The following is a 14,763-nucleotide window of genomic DNA, read 5'->3' on the forward strand; positions in this document are numbered from 1 at the left end:
GATCTGAGCTTCAGAGTATATCTGCACCTATTAGGGGCCCTGGTAGTTGGGTGCCCCAGGCAGTTGCCTGTTGTGCCTCATGGCAAAGTCTGCCCCTGGGTGGGAAGTGGTTGAAGTGAGGTTTGAGTGCTGTAATATAAATTGCTATATTGACTAAGGGAAGGCCCTGCATTCCTCTGGTCTGTGTGCAAATCAGTCAGTGGACTTTAGTCTTGGAAAATGTTTGACAAAAGGAGATTCACGAGTTATAACAACATCAAATTGTGCATACTTTTGCTTTGTCATGGAAGTGTACATTGGAAATGCAGTTTGCAATTTAAGTTCTCCAGTATTAGATTTTTTGGCATCTTAAATCTTTAAATATTTAAATGCCGTGGTTCTTTCCAATAATATCTACACCGATCAGCCAAAACATTAAAACCACTGGCGGGTGAAGTGAATAACATTGGTCATCTTGTTACAGTGCAATGCTCTGCTGGGAAACCTTTGGTCCTGGCATTCATATAAATGCTACCTGATGTGCTCCACCCACCCAAACGCCGTTGCAGACCAAGTACCCCCACCCTATGGCAATGTCACTTGGCAATGGCAGTGCCCCCACCCCCCCCAGCAGGACAGTGCACCCTGCCACACCACAAAAACTGCTCAGGAATGGGACAAAGAGCGCAAGGTGTTGACCTTGCCTACAAATACCCCAGATCTCAACTTGATTGACCATTTGAGGGACATGCGGGTACCCCAGAGGTACCCCCGATCCACGGTGCTCCTTGGACTGGATTTGGCTCTGACCTGTCAAGGCATGAACACAGGACCTCTGAGGGTGTCCCTTGGTGCCTGGCGCTTCAGATCCTTTGGGTCCTGTGGGTTGTGAGGTGGCACGTCCCACAGATGTTTGATCAGATTGGGATTTGGGAAATTTGGAGGCCAGGTCAATGCCTTGAGGCCTCTGTCATGTTCCTCGGGCCACTCCTGAGCAGTTTTTGTGGTGTGGCATGGCGCATTGTCCTGCTGGGGGGCCACTGCAAATGGGGAGTGCCACTGCCATAAGGGGGGGTACCTGGTCTGCAATGGTGTTTAGGTGGGTAGAGTGTGTCAGGTGGAAACCAGAACATCACATTGTAACAAGATGATCAATGTTGTTCACATCACCTGTCAGTGGTTTTAAAGTTTTGGCTGATCGGTGTATTTCTACATTGAAAAAAGCTGCAATGATTGGTCAATATGTGCAATGAATGTTGGTCTATTTTTTTGGTTTATTTTTGTGTTTTTCCTTATTTCCTGATAATAGATATATATTTTATAAGTCCAAACAGAAAATTTCAGCTTTACAGCAGCTACATCACACATGAATTACAGAACAAACAACATAGGTCACATAAGTAAATGAGTAAATGGAGTTATATGAAACATTAATAAATAAAATCTTGAAACTGAATTAAAACTGAAATTAAGCACCATACATACTCTAAAAAAGTGGTTCCCAACTGGTGGGTTGCGGGTCATTCTGAATGGACTGCAAGTGACTCGCGAACATGTCAAGTTTGTAAAACACACACTTTGTTTTAAGTACAGTGAATTTCCAGCAGAGTGAGTGAGTTTGAGTGAGTGAGTAATGGAAAGCTACTTAACAGAGAGAGCAAACTAACTCAATGACATGGTCAAAAGCAAGTATGACACTGAATGTATCTAACTGTGTGGTCCGTGACCTAATGACTAAGGAGAAATCTGGACCCTGTGGCTGCACCAGTTGGGAACCACTGCTCTAAAATATACATCAGTAGTGCGTGGTGCAAGTCTATCATAAGGTCAGGTGCTCCAGTCACTTTGTATGAAAATAATTTATATTGACTCTGTATCTGCACACAGGTTTGTACAGTTATGTTATATACAGGAATGTCATTATGGATTAAAAATATTCCATTAAAATGACTGTAAATTGGCACACTGGTAGCCTAAAATATATCCACTCCTTCATTAAACAGTATTTCTGTCAGTGTAATGAAGAGGCTGTAATTTATATGCAGTATGTTCACTCTGCTCTCCTTGAGTACATTCTGTGTCGTATGTCTTATCCATACTCTGCTTTTAAGCTGCTGTAATAACCCAGTTTCACACAAGATACACTGAGATAACTCTTCTTTTTTCCCTGAGAGCTGTCACAGTTAAGTCATCCAAAATGGAAGGTGTGCTTCATTAATAACTTCAATCACCGACGCCGCCATTTATGTTGTCTGTCATCTTCCAGTCTCTGCAGAACAAAAGCTACAACCACTTCGCTGCTATCTACTACCTGCTGGTGGAGCGGCTCAAGGCCCATCGCTGCAGCTTCCCCGTGGAACAGCGGCTTGACGCCCGCCAGCGACGGCCGAGCACCATCGCCGAACAGACTGTCGTCAAGGTAGCTGCGAGGCTATGGGGGAGGGGTGGGCTCTGAATAATGTGTACAGAGATTACCATCCATGCCTCTCTGATCAAAGCTCCATTATTCACACCTGCACCCACGAACAAACAAACAGACAGACGTGACCCATTCATTTATCCACCCAGCCAGGTTCTGTCTTCACCTGCTCTCGCCCAGTCTTTTCAGTCCAGCCTTGATCTCAGTTACATTATTCATTACTTTCTTTTCTTTAGCCACTGTCTCTTCTTAGTGACACTTTGCAATTTCTCTTTCATTTCCTGCACCAACCAGGACGTGGTGTTCTGTCTCATTTGGATTTCAAAGTCAAATTCATCGCAGCTACATGTAGCTGTAATTGCATTATTATCAGTGATGTTGTTAAGTACTGGCCATGGATTGAAGAAGGTATTTTTGATGTCGTGTTGAACTCTCTGTTTTCTCCCTCTCCGCAGTCGACCAATGGTTCAACCCAGGTGGGTTTGCTCCCGCAGGGTGTTCGTCTGTTGCGCTCCCCTGCTGTGCCCCAAGCCTCCTCCGATGCTTTCACCTTCCCCCAGACTGCTTGTCCCCTGGAGCAGAATTTCATGGTGGAGGACGTCAACACACCCAAAGTAGGTCCAATACCAGTGAAAACAGCCTGAGGCTTCTGGATGTCTTTTTGTGTGTGTGTGTGTGTAAGTGTGTGTGTGTAAGTGTGTGTGTGTTCGTCCTTTGTCCGAACAGGACAGCTCACTGACATCCGGCTTTTTGGGTTATGGAGGCCGTAGTTATCACGGTCATTATCAGCCTGCACAAGTATGTCCTGAAACATTATCCCGATAAGCTTGACATTGATTCGCTTTGATAAGCATACCCACTCACTGTAAATCTGAAATGTCTGTGCGTGCGTGTGTGTGCGTGTGTGTGTGTGTGTGTGTGTGTGTGCGTGCGCACGTGTGTGTACGCCAGACTCCTTTGAGGTTTCGAGCATAGGCTCCCTCCGTCAACCTGCCAGAGTGCAGCTGACTTGTTCTCTTATGTAAGAACTCAGGCAGCACTCACATCAGACAGGACAGCTGCCTGTCCTGCATGGCTCTTAGACACACACACACACACACACACACACACACACACACAGTGGTCTCACGCTTTCTCTTTTTATCTGTGCCAACCAGCGACCTTTTCCTCCAGGCCTGTTGTTGAGCTGACCGACTATTAAGGAATACAGACACAAGACGTCTGAGATGACAGCCTCACACACCTGCAGAAATACACACACTCGCGCACACACACACAGATGCAGTATCATTCTTGAAGATTTTTTTCCATCCCACCCCCTCTCCTGGCTCCAATAAAGAGTGATGTGTTCGTTGTTTTATGTGAGCGTGTGTGTGTGTGCGCACGTGTGTGAGTGTGAGTGTGTGTGTGTGTGTGTGTGTGTGTGGTAAACAGATCAGAGACAGAGTGCGCGTTATCTGCGTGAATGGAGCCTGGTTATGTAAGCAGTCCTGTGATGATGATGTGACCTAATGCGAAGCTGAGTGAACACACATGGACAGGAAGCTGCTGTGCTGCTACAGCAATCTCGCCGCCGTGACCTCCTACCCATCAGCCAACAGCTCATCCTTTTTTTTTTTCTTTTTTTAGGGGGGGGGCTTTTTTTCCCTCTCCATGGCGCTTCTTCTCTCTCTCCTCTTCTTCATCCTTTATTTTCACTCTCCCCTAATGACCCCCACCTCTTTTCATCGTCTGTTTCTCAATGTTGTTTCCCCCTCTTGTCCTCTGTGTGTGTGTGTGTGTGTGTGTGTGTGTGTTGAGTAACAGCATTCCTCTCCCAGCTCACTACAGAAAGCAGATGGGGAATTGGGCAAAGTTGCTCTTTCTAGACCAACACCAGGCTTTCCGGTTACTGCGGTCACTCATGCAGATGATCTTTGTCTGTGTGTGTGTGTGCGCGTGTGAATTAATGTCTGTGTGTGTCAGTCACACAGCACTTTCAGTCAAAGCTCACTTCCTGGCCCTGCATTCCTTTATCCCCACCCTCCACCTCTACGCCAGCACACACAGGCCTGCATGCTGCAACAAACACACACAGACACACACACGTACACACACACTCTCCCAGTGTGAGACCAACTGTGGTGAGTGAAGGGAAAACAGAGGAGAGCAACTAATGGAGCCCTCATACTCAGTATGGTGGTTGCCCTTGTGCCTGTTTGCTTGTGTGTGTGTGTGTGTGTGTGTGTCCTGGCTCCTTCAACGTGAAGCTGTTTTCTCCCTGGCACAATCCATTTTGAATGTATGGTCATTGTTCCCTTTTTTTTTTTTTTTTTTAATCTCTCCCCCCATCTAGGTGAACGGCTGCCTGCTGGACCCACTGCCTCCCCCCACTGTCCTCCGCAAGTCCTCCACCTCGTCGCCTAGCAACATGATGGAGACGTCGATCGATGAGGGCATCGAGACAGAAGAGCCCGACACAGAAGATGATCCTCCCCACATGCTCTCGGCCTATCAGACAGCTCGGTTTGGGCAACGGCGACACACCCTCTCTGAGGTGACCAACCAGCCAGGGCCTTCGAACCAAGGTATAATGTCACCTGATCAAACACGCACCTTTAGACTCTATCACATGCATGTAATGCTAAAATAAGCTGATTAATATGAAGACCTTTGTCCCCCAGGCAAACTCTTCACTCTAGGCCACAACCCCTCCATGGGTAGCGTGGACTCGGACATCGGCTACGACATGGGCTCCATGCACAGCGACCTCGGCCTGCTGGAGGATCCCCCGTCTCTCAGTGAAGTGGTATCGGCCAACAGTTCTGCCCCCGGCGTCACCCCTACGCCTTTCTTAAGTGCTCGGCCTGCCAACCCAGCGATGGCTGTCCTGACCTCCCAGCACAGGGAGACGCACAATCGGTCCCCCATCAGCTTCAGAGAAGGACGCCGTGCCTCTGACACCTCCCTCACCCAAGGTCAGTTCATTTGTCTTTTCTTTCCTCCATAGTCATCCATCCCTCTCTCAAGTCACCCACTTCTTTTAAAAACTCAGACACTGACTTCACAATGGGTTAAGTGCCCCCCTCAATAGACCCAGAAGTCCATTTTAGACACAACCTCAATATGCACAAGGCAATTGTACCACTTTAAAGTACCCACAAAATGGTCACTTGTAGATCATTTACTCACTCAGTGTTATCTTAAATTGTGAAGGAAGCATTGTTTTTCCACGGTAAACAAAGCACCCGCTCACTCATCTCTGCTTGATAGTAGCTGAAGGCTACATTGGGATCAAGTAGCATACAGACCCAAATCTCCTACTGAACTGTCTATGGTTTAGTTGCATTGTGGGTAATGTAGGCAGCAGGTTTTGGCAAGGAAGAAGAATGTGTGAATGAAAAGGACGTAAGCTCTCAATTTGAGTTTTTTTTAACCATCCATCACGAGTCTGACAGTGTTACAGTGCTAAATCAGAGAGGATCTTAATAGTTAAAAATGCCATACAGTCATAGGATACTTTGACATCTCTTATCATTACTACACTACCTCTATTGCTCTACCTACACAGCTGAGTGCAGCAAGCGCAGACGTGCTCTTGAGAGATTGCTGAGAGATATTCTGACACACAGAAAATCACCGTCTCAAGTGGAAGTCATCAAGACTGGCTGAGAGAAATGCTTTAAAGGCAGCGATCAGTCGTATATGAGTGTCAATTAGATGCCATATCCGACGCGTCTCCTTAAAGCCCGGTTAACAAGAGCCGCGGAGAGTTTGATGTATAAAGTGTCAACGTGCATATGTCTGAGGCTCGGGGATCCACGGAGCACCAGTCAAGAGGAAGAGCATTGATTCTCATGACACAGACGCAACACCCCTGCAGCAGCTGCTCCCTCACACCCTTTACACAAACACACACACACACACACACAAATACACATACTTAAATATATATATATATATATATATATACACACACACTGCCTTCTGGATAAAAGTCCCTCATTCCCTCTCTCATTTGCCCCCCCTCTTCTCTTTCACACACTTTTTTTCCTCTCTTCCTCCTCTCTCATCCTCTCCAGTCTCTGACGACTATGACAGAGATGATTCACATTATGAATCACAGACAGATATTTTTGAAGGTTTCAGCCCACATATCGCGCTCTCTTCCCCCCCTTCTCTTTTTCTCTCTCTAGCCTTCTCATTCACTCTCCTTCTCCCTCTGTACAGGCTCATTCCCTGTCTTGCTTTTCTTTCCCTTTTCAAAATCCCAGTCTGCGGCAGGCAGGATTTGTCTCTACTCCACATCAGGGAGAGAGGAGCCAAAATATAAGCGGAAATATTAAACAACTTCTACCTCTCCATTTTTTCTCGTCACAGCCACGTTATTCTGTGCCTGCTTTTTGTAAAATACCTGTGCTTTAGCCAAGTATAAACTATAATTATAGCTTAAAATTGTTACTTCTCTAGCGCTACACTGACAGCCTGCACTATGTGCTCCCAGTTGGTATTTGCAGTTATTTATTTATTTATTTATTTTCAGTAATCCTCTTTGGAGAGTGTTGATGCAGTGGATTCTTTTTGCGTCAGACTGCTGACTCTGGTTTTAAATAACTCCCACCATCACGGTGAGTCAGGTCCTATCGTTCACAGGCACAGCTCGTCACCACTGGATGGGTCTTATCAGAGCTACTTGCTGTTACACACACACACACACACACACACACACACATACACAAACTGTGACATGTGCACACACAAACACACACACACCCACAGTGGCTCATGACGTACATCCAGCCACATCGTCAGTAGGGACGATGAAAAGTGCTAACTGGTCAGTCAGTTTGCTGACATCAGTGGAGATTAAGCCAGACTCTTTGAGAGGATAGTGCGGAAGTGAATCTGTCGATCAGCTGCAAGAATCAATACTGACTCTTTTTTGTCATCACAGGTCTGGTTGCGTTTCGGCAGCACCTTCAGAACTTGGCGAGGACCAAAGGCATCCTGGAGCTGAACAAAGTGCAGATGCTGGTGGAGCAGATGGGCTCTGGGGAAGGGGCCGCCATGGGCCCCCTGGGACCACAGCACCACTTGCACAACCTCCTGGAGGTCAGTCCTACTGCATAATCACACACACACATGCACACACACACACACACACACACACACACACACACACGGCCTTAACTCAACCCATTCAAAATCTTTCTCTTTCCGAACCCGTTCTCAGCCTCGGCCCCTACTATCCTCACCCCATGTTGCCCAGGAAAAAAAAAAGTAGGCACCCAGGCTGTTGTGTAACCCCAGGAGAGGCAGCCAACTGTGGCTTGTTTACTGTCTCTCATCCCCCTGGGGCCTGGAGCCTAGGCCAAAGTGAATGCAACCATTGTTGGAGTCAGTCAGACTTACCCATAGTAGTGACTGGCACTCAATAGGCCCAAGCTGCAAACACATACAAAGACTGGCATACATATACACACAACGATACACACACATACACACACACACACACTGCAAGGGCAACCATTTATGAAAGATCCCAAGGCTTTCCTGTATGAAAACCCAACAACAAACAAAATCAATTGAAGCAGACAACATCTAGTTGTTTTCCCTTTGTCCATCCCTCATAATGCAATAATGCAGCTCTTTGTTGGTTATGATGCTCAGGCCCCATCATCCTTTTAATTTGCTTTCATTTCATTTAACTACTGTGTAATCCCTGTGGTACATGCCATTTAGAGAAAGGCATCTGGCTGATCAGTCACCACACAGGCATTTGGGCAGGAGACAGCGTGGATAATCCAGTTAGACCACACGATGAAGCACCCAGACCCTGACACAGCTTTATTAGCTGACAGGAGAGGGGATCTGGGATACATGTGTCCACGTGCATGTGTGTACATGATCGTCAAACATCCCCTTGTTCTAATGCTTTATGTTTTTTGATTGAAGGGTGAGGCTTCCAAGCAGCAGGAGGGCCTAGCTTTATACCAAGGTGGGCCGCAGCCGCCTCTCCTGTCCCGCAGACAGAGCTTAGAGACACAATACCTCACTCATAGACTACAGGTACAGTCTCACAGCAGCTACTCTCTCTCTTTATGATCAAGTGTTTGTTCAAGTGATGCCTAATACAGACCTGTCTTCCTTTCTAAAGCCAAATGGCTGCACTGTGTAACATTCAGTGATGTCATTTGGAAATTTAAAGGATGTCAGCTGTGCCATGATGCAACAATAATGAAACAGTTTGTAGCTGTTAATGCCGTGGTTAATAATACTGAACACAGTCATCAGTCCCACTCTCTCTTCTGCCCCAAAGGCCAACGTCATGGCTAACAGTCCTGCTAGCTGCCAACTTTTCTGTAAGGACACTCGAACTTTAGAGCAGCAGCTGCAGGAACACAGGTAAATCACACTGCTCCACACATCTGATTCTTTTTTTGTTTTGTTTTCCATTTTATGAAATATTCGTAGTGCTCTTGTGTTCATTTAGCTATGGTGACCTTTCGCTGCTAGAAGATTGTATTCAGAAAAGAGAAAAACAATATTTGCTTTAATGCAACTAAATGCAAATGAGAAGAGTTAGACTTAACTTGTTTTCACCCACAATTTGAAAGCAGGTGTCAGAGCTGCAATTTTCCGGCCTGATAATCAGACTGAAGTTTAATTTTGTTTCACATCAGTCACTCAGCCCAACATTGTGTTCATGTTTGCTGATTTCTTGTTAGAAGGAGGTTCATTTTTTATTTGTTTTGATCAAAGAAGTATCAGGATTTAAAAGTTGTGCAATTTCCGTGCAGCTGCGTCAATCTCATCCATGCTTGTCACCATTTTTCTGCTGCTATTTTTCATGGATGTAGCTTGGTAGCGTGTTAGCTATGTAGGAAGAGGGTGTCCGCATCTGCGAAGCTTTCATTGGTCCAAGGCCTATTTGAATCGCTGATGTGGGCAGCGAGTTAGTGGTCTGGGACCAAGCTAAATTTCACCTCTACATGTGCAAAACATGCAGGAAATAGAATTTTCAATTCAGAGCTTTGGTTTCCCAATTCAATTTTTGTTCAAAATTTTTCCCGTTAGTGATTTTGCATATATTTTGCAAGCTTTTTGCAAAGTCCTTGTGTTGATTCAAAGTGTTTTCTTGGTGTAAGCAGCATCTACTGCACTCCCCACAGACTGAACCAGAAGAGGATGTACCTGCAGCAGTCACAGGGCATGGGGCTGCAGGCCTACTTCAACCAGATGCAGATAGCTGAAGGATCCTACCCGACAGGCGGCCCCGCTCTGGACCCGGCGGCGTCTCAGAGTTCCCCTCAGGGCCCCCCCATGTCAGCCGCCCACCAGCCTCAGCCCCAGCAGCAGGGCAGTCCTCAGGCCTCTCCTCCCTTCAGCCACCCCCACAGCCTGAGTCCCTTGATGGAACCGAGCGAGGGCCTCATTTATGATCCCTACATGAGCCACCACCACTACGCCCAACACCTGCCCCCTGGATCTCACCTCCACCACCAGCTCCACCATCCACAGCCTCATGACGCCTCCGCCAGCAGCTTGGGATTCAGCTACCCTGCAGGCTGTGAGCAGCAGGCCCTGGGGCCTTCCACTGAGGGTCTTCACCCAGAGCATTATGATTTCCCACTGGACCCCGCCTTGTTGCCCCCGCCTGCTCCAGGAGAGGCTGGAGCCGGAGTTGTGGCCAGGATTTTACCTGGTCCGGGGCAGTCAGACGGCCTGGGCCTGCCTGAGCTGCAGGGCTCCCTCCTGGACAGTGAGATGATGGAGACCGTGGACTCCCAGCATGGCTTCGTACTGGTCAACTAACGCCAGCTGACGGGGGGTAATAGAAAGCAGTATTAAGCAATGAGAACCTACAGCGCTAAGAGCAGAAGGAATGGAGATATAAGTGGAGGCCACAAGCGTAGCAACAGGGAAGGAAAAGTGTTAATTTTTGTACGACTAATACAAACTTCATTTCTTAGTTGTGATGAACCTCAGACAACCTTTCTACCACAATCCTCCCTTAGCCTACCTCCCTTTCTCCTCCCCTTGTCTGTTCTAGTTCTCATCAGCTGTGTGAGGCAGGAACAGGTCCGATATGTGGCACAATGTGAGCGTCGCCTCGCTGACTTGGCGAGGCTGCTGTTGTCACGGACAATGTGACACCTGTGAGGACTGCGCCGTGAAGCCTGAGGGGGGGGTGCTGCACATCCTGGAGGCTGCCAGAGTGCAGCTTCTCACCCAGAAATGGTTTGGAAGTGAACTAATTTAGGACTGACTGTCAGATAAGGACAATGGCTGGCAGTGGAGGGGTTTTTTGTATTTAAAAGGACACCATCAACAACAATAGACTGGTTCTCAAAACACTTGTGCATTTTTTTTTTTATTTCAGTAGATAAAAAAAACAACTGAACATGAGAAAATTGCCCTCATTTATCAAGGTACAATGGATATCACCGCAAATTCAAGTGTTAAAAGTGTTTTTTGTCCGTTCTATAGCAATGATTTTACACACTAATGTGAGCACCAAAGCTAACATGGTCGCTGTAATCATGAGTGCACAGGCTTCAACACTAACATATACATTACTCCAAAAAATGACAGGTAATTTTTTGCTGAGAAAAATACCCGTAACATGCTGAATGAAGCACCGGGCTGTGGAGCAATGCACCTTTTAACAGCGTTAAACTCTCTCCAAGCTGATTTTTTTTTCGTTTGTTTTAGTTTATTGCTGAATGAAAATAATAGATACGCAGAACACCGTTCTGTAGCTGCAGGCTGTTGTGTAGGCCACATGACATAAATAATATTTTTCTTTTCTTTGTGTTTTTAGAACTTGTAACTACTGATCCTGATTTATTTCTTACACTACTGAACTGCTTTTTTTTCCCGCTTTTCCATCCGATTGCACACACATGCCAGGTCTCATTATGCTCAACAAGATGAGGATAATTACCAGTTTTTGCAGGCGAAATGGCCACACGTCTGTTTAACAGTTGAATTGTAGGTCATGCGTTTGCCTGATAAATGAGGGCTGATGTAATTAACGTGTGTTTGGTTGAGAAGTAGCGGTGTTTTAGACAGTCAATATTATTCTATTTTTGTGGCAATACTGAAGCAATATTAATCCTTAATGTCGAGGGATTATGAATCGAAGCCTCACCTGTACAGCCAGCTCTGATTGGTTCCCGGGGACCTCTGAGTCGTCAGCAGTGACATCACTCGAGCTGATGATGTAACCAGGAGATAATCTCCCTCCCTCACTCGCCCTGGAAGTGCAGGGACGAGCCTGGAGACAGTTGTGTGTATGCGTGTGTGTGTTTGTGTGAGCGTGTGTGTGTGATTATGTTTGTTTGCACAATTCATACTTCAAATTTTCTGCCTCCATCACACCATTTGTCTGGAAAAGGCAAACACTGTATTGATGTCTCCATTCAAAATAACACAAACTGTGCTTTCCCCCTCAGTGCACAGTCGTAGCTTTTAGATTAATTCTGGTTTACATCCTCGATTGCTCCTGTTATGCCTCTGTGCTCTTCTAATGATGAATCATGTTTATACTAATGGAACGTCCCTCTAAAGATTCCCTGCATTAGAGATCACGAAAGAATGTTTTCCTCTCTGACACTGGGGCCGCTGTGAGACAAAGACCAGCAGAACATCAGTCACCTGACACTGGATTTTGACTACAGGCTCACCACCGCTCTTTGCCTGACAGCGAACCAGCAACAACATGAGAGATCTTTTTTTTTTTTTTTTTACAGCACTTAGACTGTGTTCAATCTACTTGAAGCGCACAGACACATGATTTTTTTTTTTTTTTTTAAAAAAAACGACTTTTCATTGGAATAACAGGACAGCCAACGTCAGAGGGTTCAATGTGAGATTGCTGGACTGTGACCATCTGCCAGACTGTGTGACCCTCAGTGATCGTGGGTTAAACTGTTTGTCAGATTAGCCTTCAAAACAAAGACAGTCACTCTCAGTCTGTAGACTGCACTGAGCGGGTATCTTAGAGTTCACGATCAGACTCTGAAGTGGTGGGGTTAGCAGTCTTTTGCTAGCAGGTAGCAGTCTTAAATGATGGCTAGAAAATGTGGATCAGCTGTGGTTGCAGTCCTGTGCAAGACTTAAAGAAAAAAATCCACCCTAAAATGCTTTTAACACTGTTTGTCAACAGATAACGGCTACAACCGGTGATCAGCGGTCTTTAAAATGTTGTGTGGGCCCATCACAGTGCCTCAAGTTGACACTCAAATTGCTTGTTTTGTCCAAACCCCAAACTTAATTAGTTTACTCTCATAGAAGTCTAAGAAAGTTGCAAATTTCTGTCACTTTGGGGCACTTTTGCATAAAAGAAAAATCATTTAAAGGTCCAGCGTGTAGTATTTAGTGGCATCTGAAGAACTGAAGTGTAGGAGAACTATAGTGGCTGATGTGAGTGGCCCTAACTAGTGCCAGTGTTTGGTTTGTCTGCTCTGGGCTACTGTACAAAACAGGACAGACTCCCTGGAAGATGACCCCTTTTGTATACAGATATGAACAGCTCATTCTAAGGTAATGAAAACACAACAATTTTTATTTTCAGGTGATTATAAACAGACAAAAACATGACTGTTTCTGCCATTAGATGCCCTTGAATCCCACACACCTTTAAACCCTATCTTGATTTTCTTGTTGCTGAATAATTGTATCTCTGCCCAGTCAGTATGACATCACTGTGAGTGGGATCTCATGATCTTGGAACAAATGCTGACTAAGTCAACATTTAACTCTGACATTTACGAGTCAAAAGGGCAGAGATACTAATAACTCAGCAACAATGGCCCAAGTTCACCCGCAACCACAAGACATGTTGCAAAACAGGTCTTGTGGTTGTGTTAATAGTTCCCACCCTACACCCTACTGCATTTACAAATGCTGGTTATGTTTGTCTGGTCATACACCCACATTTTAATGACAGGGATGAGCTCACACCCAGTTTGTGGGTCATGCTGAAAATGTCATTCAAAATGAGAAGCAGCTCAAATGCAAGTGTCAGGCTCAACATAAAAAAAAAACCTTAAAATAGTTGGTACATGGCAGTGTTAAAGTGTCAAAGGGTGGATTTCGCCTTTTAAGTGTTTATTTTGACGATTGTTTGCTGTCATTTTGTCAATGGTCAGGCTAGAACAGCTACAGGATGATCTGTGGAAGTTGAATACTGGAGCACTTTGACAACAAGAGGAAGAAGAGATGTAGCGAGAGAGGAGGAGGTGGGAAAAAGGTTTGTATCACTCTGCTGTTTCCTGGCAGATGAAACGAACCGCAATCTGTAGGAAACACCTTTCTCCTCTCTCTTCCCCACCAATAATGGACACAAAACACATTTCTTTCAAAGAAAGACCAGACACAGTAACACTTTACTTGATTGTCGATTTTAATCCAAGAAAGAGAAACGCTCGTCAGTTTATGGCGAGCGTTCTTTGTACAAATTAGTGGTGTAGTGAATCTTCGGTGCGCCGAGATTGAATTTTGTGTTGAACGTGAAAAGTGTTCAGTGTGCCTTTTACTTTTTCTTATTATCAATCTAAATTAAGATTTTTGAATAGCACCATTATTTCTTGTTGGACCCTTTTATTTTCTTATGATTACTTTTTTTTCCGAAAGTAAGTAGAGCCAGGTTTTACAAAGGTACAAAACCAAAGTCCCTCAGAAGTTTCCCTGTATGACCCACCGTGTGGAGTTTTGGAGCTTCTTTGTCAGCTTCTCTACCGTGCTTTTTCTTGTTGGTCAATCAGTGTATGCCATTTAAAAGTATTATAGCAATATTTCTCTAGTTGAAGACTAAAGTCATGAAGATTCTAGTGGACGTGTTTCCAGGTATCATAATTTCACCTCCTGCTGATAAAACAAAAACATCAATCTATCAATAGAAATCCAGTTTTATATTTACCTTCATTGATGTTGACCACACATAAGCTAACTTGCTGTTGAGATTAAAAAAAAAGGTTTATTGAACAGAAACATGTTGTGGGTGTTTTCTTTTGTGTGTGTGCTGACACATAATGGTGTGTTGTTGTGACAAGATTTTAAAATGACATGGTTTGTGTTCATCCTGGTTATTGAGGCATGGTTATAGAGCTGACACTTAAAGGGACAGTTCACCCCGAAATCAAAAATACATATTTTTCCTCTTACCTGTAGCACTATTTATCAGTTTAGATTGTTTTGGTGTGAGTTGCAGAGTGTTGGTGACATTGGCCATAGAGATGTCTGCCTTCTCTTGAATATAATGGAACTAGATAGCACTCGGCTTGTGGTGCTCAAAGCACCAAAAAAATACATCTGAAAAACCCAACAGCAACGTCTGTTTCCAGAAATCATGACTATTTTCTCTCGACCGAACTACACCC

The 14,763-nt window shown here is 45.1% G+C and overlaps 1 protein-coding gene across 2 annotated transcripts in view; it reads left to right on the forward strand.

Moving 5' to 3' along the window:
* The window catches only part of sik2b (salt-inducible kinase 2b), a 57,579-nt gene extending 43,205 nt beyond the window's left edge, over positions 1-14,374 (forward strand). Inside the window, exons 8-15 of one of the 2 annotated variants that reach the window (XM_049575780.1) lie at positions 2,246-2,398; positions 2,854-3,012; positions 4,734-4,965; positions 5,062-5,355; positions 7,332-7,489; positions 8,333-8,446; positions 8,697-8,782; positions 9,529-14,374. In XM_049575780.1, the coding sequence (XP_049431737.1) occupies positions 2,246-2,398; positions 2,854-3,012; positions 4,734-4,965; positions 5,062-5,355; positions 7,332-7,489; positions 8,333-8,446; positions 8,697-8,782; positions 9,529-10,192 (1,860 nt within the window). In that variant the 3' untranslated portion in view covers positions 10,193-14,374. The remainder of the gene's footprint in view (positions 1-2,245; positions 2,399-2,853; positions 3,013-4,733; positions 4,966-5,061; positions 5,356-7,331; positions 7,490-8,332; positions 8,447-8,696; positions 8,783-9,528) is intronic. The other variant, XM_049575781.1, reaches the window with a different exon arrangement.
* The last annotated feature ends 389 nt before the right edge of the window (positions 14,375-14,763 follow it).

The sequence above is a fragment of the Epinephelus fuscoguttatus genome, linkage group LG5, assembly GCF_011397635.1.
Source record: "Epinephelus fuscoguttatus linkage group LG5, E.fuscoguttatus.final_Chr_v1".
NCBI lineage: Eukaryota > Metazoa > Chordata > Actinopteri > Perciformes > Serranidae > Epinephelus > Epinephelus fuscoguttatus.